Source organism: Gigantopelta aegis, chromosome 8 (genome assembly GCF_016097555.1).
Source record: "Gigantopelta aegis isolate Gae_Host chromosome 8, Gae_host_genome, whole genome shotgun sequence".
NCBI classification, from domain to species: domain Eukaryota; kingdom Metazoa; phylum Mollusca; class Gastropoda; order Neomphalida; family Peltospiridae; genus Gigantopelta; species Gigantopelta aegis.
Window position 1 is genome coordinate 43,487,920 of NC_054706.1, and position 25,365 is coordinate 43,513,284.

The 25,365-nt window shown below is 34.2% G+C and overlaps 1 protein-coding gene across 5 annotated transcripts in view; it reads left to right on the forward strand.

Moving 5' to 3' along the window:
- The window catches only part of LOC121379915 (FAD-dependent oxidoreductase domain-containing protein 2-like), a 135,000-nt gene that overhangs the window by 82,376 nt on the left and 27,259 nt on the right, over positions 1–25,365 (forward strand). For 4 of the 5 annotated variants that reach the window (XM_041508594.1, XM_041508590.1, XM_041508591.1 and 1 more), the window contains exon 2: positions 21,188–21,417. In XM_041508594.1, the coding sequence (XP_041364528.1) occupies positions 21,207–21,417 (211 nt within the window). In that variant the 5' untranslated portion in view covers positions 21,188–21,206. Of the gene's footprint in view, positions 1–4,101; positions 4,218–21,187; positions 21,418–25,365 lie in introns of those variants that run through there. The other variant, XM_041508593.1, reaches the window with a different exon arrangement.

Genomic DNA, 25,365 nt, shown 5'->3' on the forward strand with positions numbered 1-25,365 from the left:
TTTTGAGGGGAGAGGCTCTCTGGATGGAGGCAGATTATTTTATTGAATTTACAGAAATTCAAGATGAGGTCACCTTTTGTCATCTATCAGCTTGCTACAAATGAATTTGATTTAGCAGTGCTTGTACAAGCCATATTTAGAAAATTTACAACACCAGAATAGCCCTTTTTAATGCTTATTTCTACCATTATTCTGGTACTATCTGAAGAAAACATTACATAGCAACCATTAAAATTGTCCACTTATGTAGGAAAATTTCACCAGAAATAGAAGAAAAAAACCTAAACCAGGGATGCAACTAATTAGGGTTAGTTACTAGAGATGTGGCTGAAAATGAAGTAAATTTAGCATTTACTGTTTACACAAATTCATACTTTAATTTAAATCTTTTTTTGAAAAATTATATCATTTATTATTACACACCAGTGTAAGATATTGCTCATGTCATAGCAATCGCCCAGTATCTAACTGGTGTAATATTGGTGTGACATGAGCGTGACGTAGATCACTTGCTGATCCAATTCGTAGAAAAACAATGTGTAGTACCAGTAGATCTCAACATCTGCTTACTTCATACGTTCCAGCTTGTTTGCAGTTGGTTTGTAAAAAATAAAACACTAAACGAGCTTGCCTGTCATACCATTTTTATGAAACTTGTGAACAGTGTTGGTATCTGACAATACCAAAACTGTTCACTCATTTCATAAAAATGGTATGACAGGCAAGCTAGTTTAGTATTCTATATATAGATAGATTTATTTTTCTGAAATTCCTTGTCACAAGAGTCTCCTGGTTTTCAAGGACTTGCAAAGATTTTAGGCAGGGTTGTTTTTGTTGGGTTTTTGGGTTTTTTTTAAAATAACCAAGTGTCATTATCACCCCTATATTCAAAATGTCATGACTGTTTTCCTTGTGTTGACAACTACAAGTACTTTTAGTTATCTGCATCACAGGATGTTGAAAACCTGAGATGCTTCTCTGATGTGACATCCTAAGGGCAAAAATGACATACAGTATTAAAGGTCACTACAAGAAAAAAGGAAGTAATCAACAACTTCAATTGCGAAATACTGGTACTTCTCAAACATTCTTGCAGAATATTCAATATTAAAATCTGATGCAATATTATGATAATAATGAATGGTAAAGCAGAATGATATAGCATAGACAATATTTACAGGTATAATAAAACTAAACCAATAGTTGTGAAATTCAACTTTTTGATTAGGGCATTAATGCGTAAAAGCATCAATTCTCCAGGCATCATGAAAAAACCCATCATGGCATACTGACCAGTGTTGAATGGCAGTTTGAGGTATCCTGACCAGTGTTGAATGGCAGTTTGAGGCATCCTGACCAGTGTTGAATGGCAGTTTGAGGCATCCTGACCCATCCATCCCACTCCACACACATGATCTTAACACAAAAATATGGAAGAGAATTCTCATGTCTTGTGCATTTGGCAATTATTGGTTCACAAACTGGCAGTTACTTGATGGATGCTTGATACCAATGAATACATTCAAGATGTTTTGAATAGTCTGTTACCAACATATTAAACTTCTTCACACAGAAGATTTGAATAGAGGAGTACTTAATTAAGACTACCAGCCGTAAAAGTCAGCGTAATTAAGTCCGTAAATGACTTTAATTCACTAAGTGAAGAGGGCAGGATGTAATTGGTAGAGCACTTGCCTGAGGTAAGATGGGAGACAGGTCTTCTCATCCTCAGTAGACCATTCACATTGTCTTTTACTGTCCAACAACGCGGTCGGTCTGGGATTGATCCCCGTCGGTGGGCTCATTGGGCTATTTCTCGCTCCAGCCAGTGCACCATGACTGGTATATCAAAGGCCATGGTATGTGTTATCCTGTCTGTGGAATGGTGCATATAAAAGATCCCTTGCTGCTAATGGAAAAGAGTAGACCATGAAGTAGTGACAGCAGGCTTCCTCTCTCAATATCTGTGTGGTCCTTAACCATATGTCTGATGCCATATAACCGAAAATAAAATGTGTTGAGTGCAGTGTTAAAACATTTCCTTCCTTCCTTCCTGTCCCAACAAGTGCTTCATCACTGCTGTATCAAACTTCTACTCTGTTGTCGGAATGTGAGGCAAGCACTTACTATGGAGTTACTTGATGGCAACAAAATAATCCCTTTTTCGAAAGCATATACATGTACAGTGAAACTCTCCTAAACCAGACAGCCTCAGGACTAAGTAAAAAGTCAGGTTTTAAGAGGTATCCCGTTTAGAGAGGTTCCATTCTGTACAGATATTTAAAAAGGGGCCATGAAAAATGCCTGATTTTGAGGGGATTCCGGTTTATAGAAGGTCTGGGTTTGAGAGGTTTCACTGTACAATGTTTTAAGTCGTGTTCCTATAGCTTTATGTATGTTTGATGCCTGACGACAAATTCTCTCTCTCTGACTTCTGTAGTGCGGTCCTGGCGAACACGTATTACCAAAATATTTACAACTAATTTAAGTTACAAGACCCAGGGGCAAACTTCACAAAATATTGGAAATTTACACTGTGAAGTTAATAAGCTTAGTACACTCCAGTCAAATAATAAGTTAAACATCTTAACAGTTACAATGCAATACAATGTTTAAAATGTTTATGCATAATCTTACATGTTTTGTAAGTTTATTTCATACAAAACAATATGTAACTACTAAATAATGCACACCCATTGTAGATTGAGACTTGCAACTGGTTGTTCCTCGGTAATGACCTGGTCACCATAGCAATACCATCCAATAAAATAAGGATGTCTGAAATCGGTTGTTCAGTGACAATGTACAAGTTAACCTGAAACTGATTACTGTGTGATGTATAAGTTAAGTGCATAAATACATTTTAGTTTAAAAGATGAATAAATTTATGTTAAACATGATTTTTGAGGGTGTGTAAGAAATAGAATGCCACATTCACATCCATTAAATACCATTTATTTTACAATTTGTTTAAACATATCAAACTTGATTTTGATCGTCAGATCAGTTTTTTAAACATTTTGTTATAAGATAAATGGTATCCAATGACTACTCGTGTAGTATTCTCTATGTACATAAAGTCATCATCACAATGTTAATCCAGTTTACAATAAACAGCAATGGGTCTTTTATTTGCACTTTTTAACAACCACATATTACAAAATATGTTGGGGTGTTGGAATATGTGTATCATATGTTACTGATAAAATAAGTCTACATACAGTTTGAAAGATTATTTATGATGAAGAAACATTAGATTTCTCAACTTTGTGTGGCTAGTGTATTATGCACTCCCCCCAGTGGTGGATGACCAGGTGAACCAGGATATAGCTGCAGTGTGTGCACTGGTGGAAATCGATTCTTTAACCTGTTGCACCTCAGGTGTTCTCTATCCACTGAGATCACACAGTTTGGAATTTTTTTCATAGATAATGTGTAATGTAGAGAGGTTTTTAAATAAGAAATATTTTTTATTTTCCATTTCTTTTGATATATATATATGTATGCCTAAACACCATGTTGTGATAAGCACTGTTAAAATTATGTATGTTTATCATGTTTATAGCAGTATATTTACTTCTGTACCTACATACATACATATGTTGTAGGGGGACAAAGTAAATAATTTTGAAAATAAAATAAATGGTACAAAGAAAAATGTGAAGATGTGGTAAAATAGTTGAGATATTTTTTTAATAAGAGATTAAAACAAAGATTGTGTGGGGTTTTATTTTATTAGTATATGTTTTTTGGAGGGGGTACTTTTTTTACATATAGCAGTAGCTATTATAAGTACTATGCCAATCATGTAGTGTTAAACAAGTTATGAAACAAAACAATTCTATTAAAAATCCCATGTACTGTGCCTATTTTTTTTACTAATTGGCATTTTCTACATTATTCTATTCAAATAAGATGTTTGGTGTACCAGTCGGTGTCCCATGCTATTTTATATACCGTAACAATGTATCATGTAGCTGGATTCTCTAACACTGGATTTCAGGCTTTGCATCATTGAACCCGTCATATCATTCCTGTTCCTGTAACGGTGAGTGTTAAACGACTGGGTGCCTCACTGGATGTGAAACATCTGAATCTCCTCTCATTGGTTCAGCCAGTGTCTGTGATTGTGTTATACATGTATTTGCACATCGAGCCAGCCCACACAGTGTGTGCCTCTGTATACTTTAATTATTTCTTGTTTAACACTACTCACGGTAAGACTATATTTTCTTTGTACAACTCTTGTAGTTTTTGTGTTTTGTTTTTTAATTTTTGATTTGTTAGAATTTAGAAAATTAAAATAAGTATTTTATTGTGAAGTATTTTATTGTGATTTTTTTTTTTTTTTACATTTATTCTAAAGTTGGGTGATATAGGTTTATCACATATGTTTCTGACTCCAATAATTGCACCATTCCACATTATTCCCTATTGGTTGTTTTTTATTTCAAATTTTGGAGTAAAAAATTCCCAATCTGAATTTAAATAAATCCCTTTTTGTATTATTATATAAAGACATATTTTGGAATAAATGAACGTTTACCTGTATTTTCATTGCGAGATGAGAAGCATGAAAGTGTCCAGTTTCTTCAACCCTTTCTGTTGTTACTAATCACATTACTGACTGCTTTTATTTTCAGCAACATGTTACTTTACTCTTGTTGACTTAATCAAAACACCTCCCCCAATTCCACTGCCAGTAATAATGATTCAAAAGTTTCCAGTTGGCAGCTTTGTACTGGCTGAAGTGTTCTCACTGTGGAAGTAGTACCTAAAGATTCATTCGAAATCGTTTGTAACTTCTTAACTGCCAAGTCTGATCATATGTGGCAACTGTATGTTGTCTTTGATCTCACACTATGATTAAAGATGAAATAATTTGTTGTTATGGTAAAATCCCTGGTGTAACTGAGACGTGTTTTTCACTATCAAATTAAAAAGACTGTGTTTGTTATTGCTAGCTTAAAGAATCATAGTTATTTAATGATGAGATAATAAATAAATAAATGAATTGTACCAATTTATTATTTATTGATCCTATAACATACCCATGATATCCATGTCATAAACCCATGTAATAATTTAATGTATTAACTTGGTTAATAATGGTATGCAAATTTAACCTGTATAGCTGAGCGTAACGTTTACATAAAATTTAGTTAAAATGTGTGACGTCAGACTAATTTGTGCTGATCGTGATGACATATTAGCAATGACTTTAGTACTGAGATAGTACTAAGAGTTATTAAAAATCGAATTAATATGTTATTTTAGAAGTGTTATAGGATAAATGGAATTCGCTACACATGGGTTTTTTAATGTGTAAAATATCAACCTCGTCTAGTTAATCAGTATTTGTCTCAGCAGAGCCTCAGCAAATACTGATTAACATAGATTCGGTTGATATTTTCCATATTAAAAAACACTTGTGACGAATCCTTTATTTTGGTGTTACTAATGGACTTAGAGGTAGAATACTTGGGTGGGTGGTGGTGGGGGGAATACTTGTGTGGGGGGGGGGTGGAAATAACCAAAAACAGACTAAAACAAACCAAACCAACCAAACCAACCAATAAGATTAGTAGTGGCTAAATGTACAGTAGCCATACATTGTGGATATTAAATTGTAGATATTAAATTATCAGGTCATCGAGTGCCTGTAGAAAAAAAAAAAATCTCATAATGAGGTCTACTAAAAAAAGATTATAAAATGAGATTCCTTAACGTTTTTCGGTAATTATTTTTTCCCAGTCACATAAAAAAGCAGATTCCACATCAGATTGTCATGATGTAGCGATTGATGATGTTGACAGTGAGGTTAATTGTCAGATTTTGGTAAAACGGCAAAATCCATTCTCAATGTTGACAGTCACAGTGTAGGTAATACAAAATTTGGATTTGACTGTTTTTCATTTGAAAAAAACTGTTGCTTTGGATATTTTAATTCAAATTAGAAGTATGAATTTAGATACGATACGTACACATGTAGTGTTGACTATGAGTCACGATATGTACCCCATGTGTAGCAAAATCAAAATTGGTGTTCCATGTAAAAATGGTGACATTTATATAAAATATTTATTCTACCAGGTGTTGGTGCAAATGTAATAAATAAAACACAAATGATCAAATATTTAACATTCATGTTTTCTGACCGCCATGATGGTGACATTACAACATGGTAGGTAGAACTTTGTAGTTCCATTTCTAAGGTTTTTCACTAACTGGTAATAAAAAAAATAAAAAAAATTCAGGGTTAGAGATTGTCATATATTGTGGGAGACTATTGAAAATTGGAGTTAACAAAAATAAAAAGTTAAATTTTATTTTGATAAAATCACATTATATATTAATAAGCAAGGTCCATATGTAATATTTCAACAAATACAGACATTGTTCAGAGGCAAGGGTGATCTGAACCAAGGGGGATGGGGGTCGAATATGAACCTAGTCTACATTTTTCCTGGACATGTCTATGAATAGCTTAATATTGCACTGTTACATGATATAATATAAAGATTATTAATTAATAACCCTGGAAATGTATATGAATAGTTTAATATTGCACTGTTACATGATATTATATAAAGATTATTAATTAATAACCCTGGACATGTATATAAATAGTTTAATATTGCACCGTTACATGATATGATACATGTATATGAAAATTATTATTATTAGCTCACCAAACTGGTCTCCCTGTCCTGTGACTAAGATATTATTGACATCTCAAGTTCCACCACACAAATTTCAACCAAATGTCGGCCAAATGATTGTCTCATGTCCCTGCAGCAGTTGTTATTTTTTACCCAATTCAAATTCCATGTTTCATCAACAAGATTACAACCAATCTTGGAACAAACAATTCTCATAGCCCAGGGCAAGTGCTGTTATTTCTCATTATGAATCAAAAGCTAATCCATGTATTGCTGTCCTAGCCAGTGATTGGCAGAGATTTTTCACTTGTTCTCAGGTTCCACCAATTAGATTTCAGCCAAAGCTGGTACAAGTGATTCTCTAGCTCATGGCTCTCACCGTCACCAGTTTACATGTTTATTATTCACGAATTATCACGTAGGTGAAATTAGAATTCACAAAATTTCAAGAATGTGTGATAAAAGTGGATCAATTATTTATTTGGGTTACAGTACGTACATATGCACATCTTCATTTGGTCATTTGTATTAATGTGTTATTTATGTGTTACATAAAATAAAGTTCATTATGAATCGTTAAGTAGTATTTTTGTAGGTTTTGTAATTTTAATGATATTTTAGATCAGTTAGGCAAAAAAATCAAAAATGTCGCGTTAACTTACGGGCATTTGTGGCCAGCTGTCCAGTATTTGTCCATTATTCCCAATAATTTTTGACCAGAATTGAAAAAACCCCAAATGAACTACAATTCATATTGTAATATTTGGTGATTTTCGTTGTTGGTAAAACGATCAAATGTATTATCAAATTAGCTGTCACAATCAGCTATTGATCCCTGAAAATGACCGTGACGTGCCACCATTATTGTCAAGTGAAAATACTTGCTGAAAACTACTTTTTGAAACTAAAATTTCAAGCTATTTTCCACTGAAAAACAACAAACAAAAGTTAGCATGCTGTAAAATAAACTGTTTCCTGTTAAGAAAAAACATTTCTGGTGAATGTCGTGTGCAAAACGGCAGGAAAATATGAATTGGAGAATGCACTGTTTACAGTGTACAGTATGTCGACTGGCATGACATCGGGTGAGATATCTTGTCTGCAATATAGTCAGAAGGTTAAATTACCTACGCCTCAATAGCTAAATTAAATGACCTAACCCTCAATAACTGTAAAAAACATAGCTGTCCTGTATATATGTATATATATATATATGGAACCACTCGTACAGTCCCTTGATATTTGTCTGATAATTTTATTTTTTTTCATTTATTGTTAAGGGCAAGTTTGAGCAATTTGATGTGAATAAAGACATCTTCATGGTTGGTGATGTATGGCAGTTGTTAAATAAGACATTAGCCAATTATGGCACTGTAATAAGACCCATATGGTGTTTTATGGAGCAAACAAAAAGATATTGACACAGGCTGAGGTCAATATTTATTTTGTGCACTCCATAAAACAATATAATGATCTCATCATAGTGATTTTGTTGTTTTATTACGTAGTAGGTTTTATGACCACCAAAGATCTTGAAGGACGATTGGGGTCAGAAGTGAAATTTGAAAGTTGACGGGTTTTTATCAGTAAATCGTAAATTCAAACAATAAAAATGACTAAAAACAAAACAATAACAACTGTATGATCAACAGAATGAAAAAGGTTGACAGAAATAATGTTCCACAGTGATTAATGGTCCTTCCTGGAAATTGTCAAAATCAAGAATGACATCCCACGCACGTGCATGTGCAAACTATGGAATGTGTTTCGGTGTGTTGATAAACAGACCTGAACGTTCTTCACTAGGATGTCTGTCTGTGGTCAAAACGTATAACATTAATATTTCAGGTTCCCCTACTTTTTTTGAAGAGTATATAATCTCATACGTGAAATGTCATTGTTAAGAATCTACAATTTTCAAACTCTGTCAATCAAACCGATAGCACTCACAATGCTAAGGGGATTCCCCATTTTAGACCGGAAGAGTGCAATATCATGAAAACCCCAGAGCATTGCAATATGATCTGAAATGGAAACCTAACTGGAAATTATTTATAATATGCATGATGTAATAAATATGTATATAACTGCCATTTTATTTCATCAAAAAGTGTGATAATATTGATGGAGAAACATGCAGTATTGGTGGGGGTTTTGTTGTGTTTTGAGGGGAGAGCGGATTTAACTATTGGTACATTGAATTTTGCCTTCAAAATCCATAATGATAAACTGAGACAAAGGCAACAGTTTCCTTTACTATACCATAACTAGCATAAATTATGCAATCACAATTGTATATTCTTGAAAAATGATCTATGATTAACAGAGCTGATTGGATTAAACACCATTAATACTGGATTTGAAAACAAAACCTGATGTCTGTGTTGAAACATGCAGTTGCTGAGCACATTCTAAACTACACCTCTTGGTGTCCAACATGGTTACGATCAACCAGATAACTACTAAGGTTATTCCTACCAGTTGTCTTCCGTACTTTTCTCCTATAGAAAGGACAACATTATATATACCACAGTCCCTGCTGTGCCAGTTATAGAGTACAGGTTGGGTTTGGTCAAATTTCAAAGAATCCTCTATGGATGATCGATCCTTATGACCCATTGCATTTCAAGCAGGTGATTTAAACCACTACAGAGCTATGTTATGATAGCCTGCCCTAGCAGCTGTTCGACGTGTGTGTGTGTGTGTGTGTGTGTGCGCGCGCGTGTGTGTGTGTGCATGTGTGACTGCGTGTCTGCACATGCATGTGTATGTGTGTTATATCGGAGCTTCTGTCAGAGAGTAAAATGGGTATGGTACCATACCCAAATAATTTTGCAGATTGCAGTCCAACCGGAGGGGACTATAGGTTTCACCTATGTCCTTCTGTCTGTCCATCTGTCCCACATATAGTTTTCCAGATTTCTTTTTAGAGAATGCCTTGAGATATTGAGCTGAATTTTTTTTTTTTTTTTGTATAGCTTTATAATGTACTGTTTACAGATCAAGTGTGACTTCATTGAACTTAGGAGATTTAAAAAAAAAAAGTCTGACTTTTGTTTTGCAATTCCTGTTACTAATCTTAAAAGTTTATCTTTTATGGTGATTTACCCACTTTTCACAAAGGTTATATCCCTTAACTTTAGGAGATATGAAAACTTGGTTTGGTTTGGTAGGGGACATGTATTGCTTTAGCAGTACTCTCATGATGCTTGTTTGAAGTTGACCATTTGACTCGTATCATTACTGTATGATTTTCTTAACCCTAATGCTAAACCTAACCCATTTACTTCTGAGGGAGGCCCCTTTACCTGTTGCATTCAGCACATACATTGTAAAAATTCAATTCCATAGCGCCATATTCAAAAATTTCTTTTTGGCAGAAATCCTGATTTTATTGACATATCATTAACTACTAAAGTTAAAGTTTGTTTTGTTTAACAACACCACTAGAGCACATTGATGCACATCATTTCTGTGTGAATGACGGCCTTGAGAAAAAAGTTTTAAATATACCAACTCAATTATCTTTTTCTTTTTTTTCTTGGCAATAATTTTTTTTTTTTTCAAAATTAAGAAAGACGCCTCAGTTGATCTGCCAGTGAAATGAAGAATTGGGTTTCAGCAAGATTTTTTCTTCTTTGTTTTGTTCTATAAGCCTGGCCATGCTATAATAAGTGAAAACAATATCACATCTGGCAACAGTAGGTTTCTTTTTCCTTGTGTACATTACAATTTAATGGACACTCAATAGCCTCTATTTAATTGTCCCTGGAACACTACCCAGTAGGAATTTCTTATATAACAGTAAGTGACATGTTTTACTACTACTTTTTTAAATTAGTTAGAGGTGATCATGTTTCTTTATAGCTGACATTTTCCAAAATGGCTGCCAAAATTTATAAATTTATAAAGTAAACAATGTCAGAACACACCACGATGAAACTATATGTTTAAAGAGATTGTATGAGTTTACTGCTATTGTAACATGTTCCCAACTAGTAAGATCAGTTTTAACAACTATCACATAATGATATACAGTGCATTTTCTTCTTTAGAATATCGGTGTCTCTCTCTTCATTGTTTGTGGTTCTGATGTATCTAATTTTGTGTGTATAAAAAAATATATAATATGAAATAAAAATAAGTTACAGCTACTACATACAGACATTAGGTTTATCAGAAACTCTGGATACATGCTCTAAACAAGAACATTTAAAGTGTAATTATAATCATTAAGAAGGACTAATTACCAATAATTTAAAAAACGTATAACAGGCCATGGGATTTCAAATTTCATGGGAAACACTTTTTCGGTTCTGTGCCTTGTGATCATGGGAACGGTCAACCCATTGGAAACTTTTTTTAAAATAATTATAAATATATTATATATATATATATATATATATATATATATATTATTTTCTTTGAATAGTTGTCATCAGTATATAACAATCATGGGGAATTTTTTTTTCGGTTCCATGATTTTACCAACCCACTACTGGAAACTATTACCGGAAAACCAGCCTCGGTGGCGTCGTGGTTAGGCCATCGGTCTATAGGCTGGTAGGTACTGGGTTCGGATCCCAGTCGAGGCATGGGATTTTTAATCCACATACCGACTCTAAACCCTGAGTGAGTACTCTGCAAGGCTCAATGGGTAGGTGTAAACCACTTGCACCGACCAGTGATCCATAACTGGTTCAACAAAGGCCATGGTTTGTGCTATCCTGCCTGTGGGAAGCGCAAATAAAAGATCCCTTGCTGATAATCGGAAAGAGTAGCCCATGTAGTGGTGACAGCAGGTTTCCTCTCAAAATCTGTGTTGTCCATAACCATATGTCTGACACCATATAACCGTAAATACAATGTGTTGAGTGTGTCATTAAATAAAACCTTTCTTTCTTTCTTTCTATTACCGGAAACTATAATTTCGGTACGTATGTGAAGTTCTATATATTTATCAGTTTATTGAGCACAATTTCACAACCAGTATAATGAACAATTAATATAAAATCTTTTAGTTTTAAAGTTGTTTTAGAATTAGCTATTGATGCACAACATAAGACATAATCTGGTATTCTAATACAAGTAACATATATAAGCTTATTTTCCACTGGTAAATTTTCATGTTAAATCGGGCAATTTATGTTTGCTGTCATGGGCAACCAGAATTTAACACAATAAGATTCTGAGCATTCATTCATTGTGCTGTCACTTAGCCTCATGTATGGTGTTTTCGTTAGTATCTTTGTTCCATGTTTATGTTTAAATGTTGTAACAAATAATTTCCATAAAAAATTGCTAATCTTGGATGAAAATGATATTATTTGTTTTATCTTGTCTAGCAGTGCTGAACACCCACTCACCCCAAAGTAAGGTTCAGCCATAGATTGATCGCAGCTGCCAGTTCGATCATGGGAGTGTGCAGAAGTGGGTGTGGATCTTAACACAATTGATGAATCCGATCGTGGCCTTTGGCTCTCTTAAGCAAAAATCGCATTGACTTCACAAGTCGTTTTACATTGCACTGTAAGATGACAAAGTTGTGAGGGTTTAGTGAATTAGGCCCCGAGTTACATCTCGGAAAACAAAGTAAAGCTTTGTGAATCAGGCCTCAAGTTCTCAGAAAACAAAGTAAAGCTTTGTGAATTAGGCCTCAAGTTCTCAGAAAACAAAGTAAAGCTTTGTGAATTAGGCCCCGAGTTGGCCAAATTTTTTATTTCGACCTGTTTTATGCAACACATTAACCTCAACTTCATCATCATCATCAACATCAACAATTATTCGGGGAAAAGGTAACCCATCATGAAGTACAATGCATTGCTTTGAGATCAGGCTTTCGTCAATAACTCTAACTTTCTTCAACACAGTGATGTCTCTTGGTGAATTTTGTGCTAACGTCTCATCTGGTGTGTTACTTTTCTTACCCTGTTAATGAAAATAAATGTGTTTAAACTTTCATTATAGGCATTATAGTACAAATTTTTGTTAGGTTTCATTTTCTTCAATCACACTTTGCATTTTGTTTTTAATTGTAGTGTTTATAAAATGCAATAAGTTTTCTGGGAGAAAATGAAACATTTAGTGGCATCTCAGTACATTTTAAAGTTTGACTGTTAAATATTTGTAACAAATGTTAATTTGTACATGTGGTCTAGATAGTGTCAGAGACTATATAAACTACTCCTACTGAATACATGGTTTATTTGAAGTTTCCTATAGACAGGATAGCACATACCATAGTCAAGAGCTACTGGTTGGGACGGGAGAAAATCTGACATGTCCTCAGAGAGTGATCAATTCTATGACCGTCCACACCTGCATACATGTCCCTTCATGAGAAACATTTTGTTAGATAATTTAAATTCACATACATAGTGAATGTTTTGAAATGGTGGTGTAAGAGGTTCATAACACGGACATGTTGTGGGTTTCGGGCTAAAACAGAACAGGACTCTGGACTGTACTACACCCTCACTGTCTACCATCAACTGAAAAACTAAATTAATATACTGACAATAACATTTTGAGGTACCTGTAATGCAACATAATATATAACATAATTCATCAATGTTGAGTTCATTTGCTTGATGGGTAGTAGAAATTGTTTAATTATTTCAAAATAAAAACATGTACCAATTAGTGTTTTAACATACGTTGCCTAAACGTGTGTGTGTGTGTGTGTGTGTGTGTGTGTGTGTGTGTGTGTGTCTGTGTGTGTGTGTGTGTGTGTGTGTCATTGTGTGCATGTGTGTGCATGTCTTGCACATATACTTGTACATATACATATACACACACATACAAAAACATACATGTATATATACACACAGTTTTGTGTACAAAAGCAAACCCACACAATGGTTTATTTAGCTTACCAGCAGGTCATTTCAGATGTTATGAGGATTATGCTACCATACATAACTAAACACAGCTTCTAGATTATGGTAGCCCCACTCCCATGGCTAGTGATGTTCAATGTTGGGCTAGTGATGTTCAATGTTGGGCTAGTAAATAACTACTACTGCCATGCCTGATGGCAGTGCATATTTTGGGTCAAATGTTGCAGTTAAGTTTGTTTTGTAAATATGAATATCCTGCCAACACCCCAAACCCCCAATGTTAGTTTTTTTAATCTCTATCTCCCTCTTTCGGTAACATATTTGATTATTACTATTATTTAGTAAAATTATATTAAATTTAAGTAAACTAGGGCTAGTGAATTTTTAATCTAGGCTAGTAAAAAAAATTAATCACTGATCCCAAGGCTAGTGGATTTTATAAAAATTCCAGAAGCCCTGTTTAAATAATATTCCTATCTTGAACGTATCTGTATGAATGTCTACGAAATATAATTTTTATTTTCTTACCTAGTGCCTGTGTAATTTTATAGGTTATACAGTAAAAACAGTCAATTAAAATCATCATACTTACACGTCGGATTAACTTTAATTTCCGTCTGTCGACAAGCTACCTTTTGCTTCCCAACTTTAGAGGGCACAAATTTTGTAATGACGTCATTAGCAATATTGACAAGGGAGACTATTGTTCTGTAGGTCTGTTATAACACAATTACGGAAATGACACGATATTGGAGGACACACAATTGATCTGTTATTTAATTGTTTTTTGCAAACACACACACACACATAGGAACTAGATTTTGTTCTTCAATATTAATGTAATAAATTTTTCATAAATATTTTCTACATTATATAATTTTAAATGAATGGCCCTTATTTGTATTATTAGGTTATCCTGCAGGGACATACGCTGAACATAGGTTGGTGTATTACATAGTTGTTTCATTATTTAAAGATGCGATTCGTATTAATAACATTTATCACTGAAAACGTTGCATCATTAAATATCATCAAAATATATTTGTTTAATTTTCAGTTTTATCTTTATTTGTGTTTATTTTATATCAAGTTGATGAAAGGACACTTTATATTCCCAATGACCCCCCCCCCCACACACACACACACCTAGTTACAGCTATTTTTACACTGTTCTGTATACCAGTAAATCATGATCAAAGGATCCTAGATTGAGTGCATTTGAGATCTGTGCGTGCAGACAATATTGCCATAATATTTGCTCAAGTTTAGATCACAGACCATTTTGACTTCCGTGTGTCGATAATGAAGCTCCACTTGAACTGTTTCATCAAGCCTTAAATTACGCCTTGATGGAACGAGAGGACCCTTTCTATTTTATTAGTCTTGTTCATTTCGAGTGGATCGGCCCTCAAGATTGCTGTTCATCTAGGCATCATTGACATCATTGCATGCTGCAATCACATAGGATGTGTGCCTGTTGCGTGGGCAGGAAACATTTGTGATCTATTTTCGGGTGAGCTGAATTGAAATGCGACATGTTACTATGAATCTCATTGATTGCTGTATGGCTGTACATTCAATTAGTCAATTATTGAGCGTACATGTATGTGTGATTTATTTGCATTTAGTATGTTTGGGCCTGAAAGGTTTCCAATGCAGACATTACTATCCGAGTCTCCTTCATTAAATTCTATCCATGTAAATAAAAGGAAGTTTTGTCAAACTGTCTATCAACCCCTGTAATAGAGCTGGTATCATTGTCATAGTGTGTTTGAATTTGCAGTGTTAATTGTAAACTGTCATACATGTAGCTGCCGCTATGTCATTAAGATAGAGTGCACTTAGTCCGAACCAGGAACTGTCCGTTCGAGAAACCAATCTTTACCACCTTGGGTCATCATTGATTTTATGGAAATCCAGTATGTTCAGCGGTAGATTTCTTACCAGAAGTGCCTCCCCACCCCACCAGCACCCCACCCCTGCCCCCTTACAGTATTTATTCCTATTAGTGGTATGATAGAATATAACTTAATAGAAGAGTGCACACCCAGAATATGGTGGAAAGAAGGAATTAATGTTATTTTGTTTTATGGTGTCGGACATATGGTTAAGGACCGCACAGATATATCTCATTGCCCTATAATGTAACTGGTGACAAGCATATAACAAAATGACAAACATATATAATTAAATGAGAGTGCTCTTCATTGCACAGGTACTCGAGTCCTGTGAACAGACTTGAGTTTTGCGACTCAGCCCGTGCCTGAGTACTCGAGTACTCGTGAAGACCTATATTTTGCACTCTCAAACTGAATAAATCCCTCCATAAATAAAAGGCTAACACATATTTAAACCTTTGATATACTAACTATGGACTACTATTTAAAAATTTGTTGGGGGGGGGGAGGGTGTCTTAATAGGGTTTAGTCAACCAGTTACAGAATATGTGTAATATTTTCTTGCCCACTGGACTGAGTTAGCCAGCTTTTGCACAGTGCTAGAAAAATCTATCTAGCACCCTGATGCTTGACGTCATAACTTATGAGTTATGACGTCAGTCATTGTAAAACATGTTTTTCAGAATTCTGTTTGCCATTTAACATTATATCATTGTTTTAAAAATACTTAAACAAATTAATATTTTCAACTTTATATTTATTAAGTTGTTACATTTTTATGTCGTTGAATAATGTGGACTATATTTTTCCACATATGATTAAATGAGTTATAGGTGAAATGTTTATGAATTGTTCTACAATAAACAAACTGTAGCTTACAAAAATCACCATTTTGAGGTATAGATCGATACGACAATTCCATCCCTCATAACAAAATGATTTTGTAAGGGCCTCAGTAAACCTTGGCTTTCACAAACACATTCGGGTTGGAATTGCCGTATCTATACCTCACAATGGTGATAGATTCTATTAATATGCACATGCATGTTGGACCAGCCATTAAGGTTTTTTTTTAAAACTTATTTTATTTAATAACATCACTAGAGTACATTGATTTATTAATCATCAGCTATTGGATTTAAAACATTGGGTAATTTTCACATAGTCATAGAGAGGAAACCTGCCACATTTTTTCATTTAGTAGCAAGGGATCTTTTATAATATAATATTATGTACTTTCCCACAGACAGGACAGCACTATACTAGACAACTGGTACACTGGTTGGGACAGAGAAAAAGCTCTGTAAAGACTATTTCAGTTTTATACAAAATACTGAAAATCCTTCATTAAAATTGCTTTTTGCCTAAAAGGAAAAAAGGATCAAATGTTAACACTTGAATATAGTGATACATGTGACGTAGTTGGTATGATTGAATTGTATACAGCATATGTACTGAAAACATTAAAATCATGTCACATGTATGAATGTAGTGATACATGTGACGTAGTTGGTATGATTGAATTGTATACAGCGTATGTACTGAAAACATTAAAATCATGTCACATGTATGAATGTAGTGATACATGTGACGTAGTTGGTATGATTGAATTGTATACAGCATATGTACTGAAAACATTAAAATCATGTCACATGTATGAATGTAGTGATACATGTGACGTAGTTGGTATGATTGAATTGTATACAGCATATGTACTGAAAACATTAAAATCATGTCACATGTATGAATGTAGTGATACATGTGACGTAGTTGGTATGATTGAATTGTATACAGCATATGTACTGAAAACATTAAAATCATGTCACATGTATGAATGTAGTGATACATGTGACGTAGTTGGTATGATTGAATTGTATACAGCATATGTACTGAAAACATTAAAATCATGTCACATGTATGAATGTAGTGATACATGTGACGTAGTTGGTATGATTGAATTGTATACAGCATACGTACTGAAAACATTAAAATCATGTCACATGTATGAATGTAGTGATACATGTGACGTAGTTGGTATGATTGAATTGTATACAGCATACGTACTGAAAACATTAAAATCATGTCACATGTATGAATGTAGTGATACATGTGACGTAGTTGGTATGATTGAATTGTATACAGCGTATGTACTGAAAACATTAAAATCATGTCACATGTATGAATGTAGTGATACATGTGACGTAGTTGGTATGATTGAATTGTATACAGCGTATGTACTGAAAACATTAAAATCATGTCACATGTATGAATGTAGTGATACATGTGACGTAGTTGGTATGATTGAATTGTATACAGCATATGTACTGAAAACATTAGTTATGTCACATGTATGAATGTAGTGATACATGTGACGTAGTTGGTATGATTGAATTGTATACAGCATACGTACTGAAAACATTAAAGTCATGTCACATGTATGAATATAGTGATACATGTGACGTGTTTTCAGGGGGGCGGGACGTAGCCCAGTGGTAAAGCACTCGCTTGATGCATGGTCGGTCTGGGATCGATCCCCATCGGTTGGCCCATTGGGCTATTTCTCGCTCCAACCAGTGCACCACGACTGGTATATCAAAAGCCGTGGTATGTATTATCCTGTCTGTGAACTTTGAAGATTTTCCTTCAATACATGCAGTTGTACATTTATTTAAGAAATATATATATGTATATTAAATTTTACATAATTTATTACTTATTCAAAGTTCAGTGTTTCTTCATTTGCATTCAAATTTATTTCTCACTTGATGTGCAGTCGGTGTGGGATTTTTCCCCTTCGGTGGGCCCATTGGGCTATTTCTCGTTCCAGGTAGTGCACCACAACTGGTATATCAAAGGCTGTGATATGTGCTATCCTGTCTGTAGGATGGTGCATATAAAAGATCCCTGCTGCTTATTGTAAAGAGTAGCCCATGAAGTGGCGACAGCGGGTTTCCTCTCTCAATATCTGTGTGGTCCTTAACCATACACATGCATGTCTGATGCCATATAACCGTAAATAAAATGTGTTGAGTGCATTGTTAAATAAAATATTTCCTTCCTTCATATTTATTTCTGTTTTTTTCCTGGTAGTTTTTTTTCTTCTTCTAATTTTTTTCTTCGGAATTTGAATTACCAGTACTCTTTATTAAGCACAATATAGTGGCTTTGAAATATATGTAACATAGTGATTTACCATTGTCATTAACAATGACAGTAGTGGGGGTGTTATTGTGTACTGATGTTTTTGGTCCAGCTGTGCATGTAAATAGAATGACAAATATTGTTAATGACACCCTCGAGAGTTGTTGTGCTTTAATGACCTGCTTCCATACAATAAAGCACAAGTTGCCAGCTGTTGTGATTTGACAGCACGGTTGATGCAGGGAAGGCAAAGGTTGATGCAGGGAAGGCAAACCTCTGGCTCCACAGGTCAGAGATAACAGCCAATTTCAGTGGACGTGCTTACAGCAACACCCACGTAGCCTCTGTTTTATGGATCAAAATAGCACAATAATAACAAATGACCTGTCTAGATTATTCTTATTATACCACTGCTTGGAAACCACAAAGTGAAGAAAAGACCATTATTATGAAAAATATTTTGGTCGGCCATTTATTTCAAGAAATATAATTACATTGTTAGTTTGTTTTTTAAAATGTACTCAATGGTTGCATCATTATAACAAAAGATATAATAAGGTATCCAATTCACTGCCGTGTTTGTTCCTGGGAACAATAAAAGGAAAAAAGTTAAATTATTAAAAAATCTGAAATTATTTGTCTGAAACATCAAAAGCATTTAATCAATTTGTTAATTATAATATTGAATGCCAAACACGTGTCGTCGTTAAGCCATTGGACATAAGGCTGGTAGGTACTGGGTTCACATCCCGGTACCGCTCCTACCCAGAGTGAGTTTTAATGACTCGGTGGGTAGGTATGAGGCCACTATACTGACATCTCTCTCTAACCACTAACCCTCTGTCCTGGACAGATAGCTGAGGTGTGTGCCCATGCCAGCATGCTTTAACCTTAATTGGATAAATTTGGGGCAAGACGTAGTCCAGTGGTAAAGCGTTCACTCTATGCACGGTCGATCTAGGATCGATCCCCGTCAGTGGACCCATTGGGCTATTTCTCATTCCAGCCAGTGCTCCACAACTGGTGTAACAAAGGCCGTGGTATGTACTATCCTGTCTGTGGAATTGTGCATATAAAAGATCCCTTGCTGCTAATCGAAAAGAGTAGCGGGTTTCCTGTCTCAATATCTGTATGGTCCTTAACCATATGTCTGACGCAATATAACTGTAAATAAAATGTGTTGAGTGCATCGTTAAATAAAACATTTTCTTCTTTCCTAATTGGATATAAGCATGAAAATAAGTATGAATGAATATGTTTATTCATGTACATTGTTATTTTTCTTTTAATACGTTTAGGCAAATTGAAGTTAAATTACCCATGTTGACAACATTTAACTACATTCCTAAATTTATGTATTAGCTTCACACCTCCCCTTGTTTCATCTTTACTAAGTACAAAGGTGAGATATGGGTATTACCATTCTGACCTCAGTGGCAATGGCATTCACTTTGTGCCTAGTTAAGTTTCACATTGAGTTCCATTGCTCGTAACCTATAAGTTCTACATCGGTGAAACTTGGTTTATAGTTACATCTAAGAATGTTCAACACGAAGATTTAAACAATTAAAAGTTAAGTTAAAATTTTAATTGAATGTTTTAAAGTTTTTTGGGGTTTTCTTTAGCATGCATTAAGATGAGCATCTGTAAATATATATACCAGTGACATCAAATAGGTTTATGTTGGACGAGACATTTAATTCCAAGGAATTGTTGTTCACCATTTAATAAGCACTACCATTTCATATGATGTGGGGTGTTGCTCAGTGTTAAAGGTAGCAGTACACCAAATAGCATCTTGCCAGATCAGGAGGTGGGACATAGCCCAGTGGTAAAGCTTTCGCTTGATGCACAGTCCGTTTGGAGTTGATCCCTATCGGTGGGCCCATTGGAATATTTCTTGTTCTAGTACTGGTATATCAAAGGCCATGATAGGTGCTATTCTGTCTGTGGGATGGTGCATATAAGATCCCTTGCTACTAATGGAAAAATGTAGTGGGTTTCATCTCTAAGACTATAGGTCAAAATTACCAAATGTTTGACATCCAGTAGCCGATGATTAATAAATCAATGTGCTCTAGTGGTGGTGTTAAACAAAACAAATAACTTGCCAGATCAGTGTTCAAAGTGCGCCAAACATTTAATGTTAAAGTGAATGCTACCGGTTCTACCATTGGTGATAAACATGACAGTATTTGTCATCATGAAATGTTTCATCTGGCCAGTAAGTTCCTTTAATTTAATTTTGAATGAGTATTATAGTGTTTCAGCTACTGTTTTGTTTAAAGCATGTGACCGGTCCTACTAAAATAAGAAGATAGTTTGTGTGCGGAATTAGGGTACTCACAAATGTCTTAATCTAGCAGCTTAATTCCACATTTATTTTTAGGGACAGTGTTGCTCAACTGCTGACTTACTAAATGGCCAACAAAACATGGAGATTTAATTTCTATAAATCTGGCCACTAGTATATAGGTTGAGACAAAGGGCTTCATACTTGAAACAAATTAACATCACAAGTGTTATTGTTGCGAACTTTTCACAAGAAAATTTTGAGGAATTGGTTTTTTTTTGTGGGTTTTTTTCAAAAACTTTATTACCTGTTTCTCAGGGTCAAATCTTTTTATTTAATTGTTTGTATTTTCAGGTAACAGAAAGGTGACAAGATGAAAATGTGGCATTGCACCACACTAACCTCTCCGGTCCAAGTCTTCCGATTTCTACTGCTGATACTACACATACTGCTGACTCACGAACAGTCGATGGTTTACCACGACTACTGCATCATTGGGGCTGGCCCAGCAGGCTTACAGATGGGCTACTTTCTCAAGACTGCTGCCAGGGACTACATCATTTATGAAAAATCCAACATGACAGGTATTTCTTCACTTGTATACAGTGGCCAGTGTAAGATTATCTTATTGTAGCAGTTACACTTCATCGCCATTTCCAGGAAGGCAAGTGATTTTAGTCAGGGGTCAAATTTCAATAACAGGAATTAGTACACCAAGACAAGATGGATAGGTATTTGGGCAAACCTTTTCATTAAAAGTGGGGTATGAAGGCAACTTACTTTCGGACAAGTTTTTTCAGACAAAAATGATTTAACCCAGGTGCCTTGGACTTAAGCATTTGCAATTTGATGGATCATATTAGCAATGATAATTTTTGTATTTATTACCCTAACGGTTAAAAATATTTTGGTAAATATCAAAGTGTGATATCCCACTAGAACGCCAAGTGGGACATAACACTTTGACGACGTCACACAATGACGTCATCGATTGGCACACTATACAACCTTACAGGAACATCAATCAAAGGAGTTGAGTGATATAAATTAAGATCAATTATGGGTAATAAATAGGATATTAAACTCATTACCATTTCGTGTCATGTTTATGTTGCTAAAACTCGTAACTGTTGAAAATTATTTTATAAACATAAACATGATATAAAATGTAAATTCTTTTAATATCCTATAAGAAATATATGGAAAGGGCACAGCACTTAAGCTATTTCTCATTGCAGTCTGCTCCCATAACGGGCATGTACTACAATATCTTGTACCGAATGTACATGTTAAAACCTAATGACCTGACCTGACTTGATATATCCGTAAATTGTCACTTTTTCGCATCTGTTTAGCATTAATAAAATGCATCTGATAATAGATAATTTCGAGCCAGTGACTTTTAATAAAGACTGGCACATAACCTTTATTTGTCGCATCTGATTAATGAACCTTTCAAACACTCGTTGAAAAGGCTGCGTTCACACACCATTAACAAAGCAAGGGTTCTCAGATTGTGACGTCATATTGGAAATGACTTTATTAGTAAATTGTACTTTCCTGGTCTAGGTGCTGGGATAAACAGTGACTCGCGAACAGTTATCTTTTAACTATAAAGACTCATAATTAGTAGTGTGTCGGGTTCTCTGACCTCAAGTCAAACATGTGACCTTATGAGACCAAATTACTTTGTATACTAGCATGTTTTATGTATTTCTGTGGTTTAGAAAATAATAAAATCAGTTATCACTTGATGTGGTTGGTGTCAAGTTGTGTGAAAGTTTGGACAATTGTTTATCTATATAATAGTAAGTTTTACAGACATGAAATGGATATTTGTGTCATGCATGCGTTAAATGGATCATATAAACAGTTGACATGCATATATGAGTAGTACTTTACTGGTACCGCCAGTATTGGTATTCTTTAACAATGTAATGTAAATTGTTATGGACTAAACCAGAAATGGGTATGTATGAATATTTTTAATGCAATTAAAACAATTAGTTAGTTGTATGGCTGGTAGATATTAGAATAAATTTCCTCTTGTTTGAAGGTCATTTCAAAAGATCAAAAACTGATTAGTAGTGTCATTTAATTATTCTTATAACCAATATCATTAATTTCATTAATTTAATAAAGTAACAGAAATATATATATACTTGTAATCTTGGTATTCTCATTAGTAGTAGTAGTAAAAATAGTTTCTTGTAACTGATCATTTCGTCTGTATGTCTGGGGTTAATTTGAACAGACGAGGACACAGCTATCTTATAGATAAAAGAATGGATCAGCTTTGCAAATTTTCAAATTGTACATGAAAATCTTTTATAAAGTCAATTTTTTTTTAATACGTGCCAAGAAATTCCAATATTGTGCTGAATATGATACAAATTTGGACATTACTAAAAAAAAACCATAATTGTTTTATTCTTTCCTGCTTCTTTTTAATTTACTAACCTTGGGAGGGGGGGGGGGGGGGCAACAAAATTATTATTCTTAAATTTGGACTTTTGATATAAAACATTTTTTAAAGTATTTTCATGACCGTAGTTAATATTATAGTACCAGTGCATTAAATATAAACAAAATTACGCTATAATTAATAATGACAAAATGTTGGATCACCTAAACAAATCAAATTATTTTTGTCTATTGTATGTAGTATTTATACCATTTAATACCATCCACAGATGTAAACTAAAATCAATAAATAAAATAACAGAAATCTATAAATGTAAATATAATAACAGAATTATTAGAAATACATAGCAATAAATAAAAGAACAAACAAATAAATAAATTGGCATATGGATATATTTGCAAATGCTTTTAATTTAAGACACTTTAAAAATGCTGTTATTAAATGTCAATGTCTAGATAAATTGCTTAAAAAAAATTAGTATCTAAAAATTGCTAACAAAAATTATGAGTTATTTATGTAAATCTCACTTTTGTTGTTATGTTGAAGTTTACCTTGATGGTTACGTGATTTGTAGTTCAGTGTGTGATAGTGAGAGGATTACTCGTCAGTCAAGTTTTTTAAGAATGGCTGCCTGCTCATCTGCGGTCATAATGACTAACAAAAGAAAAGAAAAAACATGCCACAGTACTGTTGTCAGACTTTCACACCTGTAACCAAATGATGTATGGTAACCAAATGCTTTATTGCCAAACGTTTCTTACTTGGGAATTCAGACCCATAACAACCCTGCACACACTTTTTATTATTTTATTACTTTTGCATGACAATGAATTAGGGCTGGGCAGCAATAATCAGGAGTAGGGTGGCAATTAACACGGCAGGGCGGCAATTAATGGGGCAGAGTGACAGAAACTGAGGGCAGAGCGAAGCACCCTTCTAGTTATTGCTAGCTAGAACACTGATTAATGATTGTTTGGTAGTCACTGATCATACACATGTATTGTATCCTCCCCAGCTGTTTCAACTACATCTTTTGACACAATTTCTAGAAACAATAAACTAATGATTTTGCTTTCATGAAAAAATATGACTGCATGTAACTGCTTTTTTTTTCATTTACTACATGTCAACATTTTTGTGGAAGTTACACAATAAAAAGACTACACCATACATTGCAGCAATTTAGCTATACCTTTCTAATAATGCATTGTGCTACATTGTTCTGTCAGTAGCAGAAATAATTAGCTCTCTCAAATGGCTTAAAATCAAAGAGAGAATTGACTTTAGAACCTGCCAGTTTGTCTACAAAGTCCTCAACAAACTATCTCCATCATATCTAGAAACAATGTTTCAAACAACTTCAGAAATTCACTCCTTAAATCTGAGGTCAACTCAACATAATCACCTTTATGAATTAAAACCAAGAACAGAATTTTATCGCCATAGTTTTTCATGCAGGGGAGCTAAACTGTGGAACACACTACCTTCAAAGATAAAATATTCTCAATCCCTCGCCTCATTCAAATCCAGTTATTTTAAGCACTATTCAAATAATAATCAATTTTAAGATATACCTTTGTTGTTGATTTTGTGTTTGTTAAAATAATTATGATGTATTGAGTTATCACTGACTCAAGTTTCTTAACAAATTGATTTAAATATTATTTATATATTCATAATATGTGCTATTGTTCCTCATGCTATACATATTACATGTATGTTGATGTTGTTTCTTTGAATGTATGTATGTATAATATCATGTATAGATTAGAGAGGGCCTCATGGGAGACCAGTCACCTTGTACTGAATGTGTTTACCCTCTGAAAATAAAGAATTTTATTATTATTATTATTTATTATATACATCATCCAACAGACAGGATAGCAGATACCAAGGCCTTTGTTATACCAGACATGATGTGCTGGCTGGAATAAGAAATAGTGCAATGGAATACGGATTGTATAATATACATGCATTAAAAGGCTAGCTAGAAATTACACACGTTTGTAATAATGGTAACACATTGATTGCCTGGTTTACACATACACATATTCCATGATCAATTTTGTTTTTAGATGGAACCCAATCTTCATTTGACATGATGTTG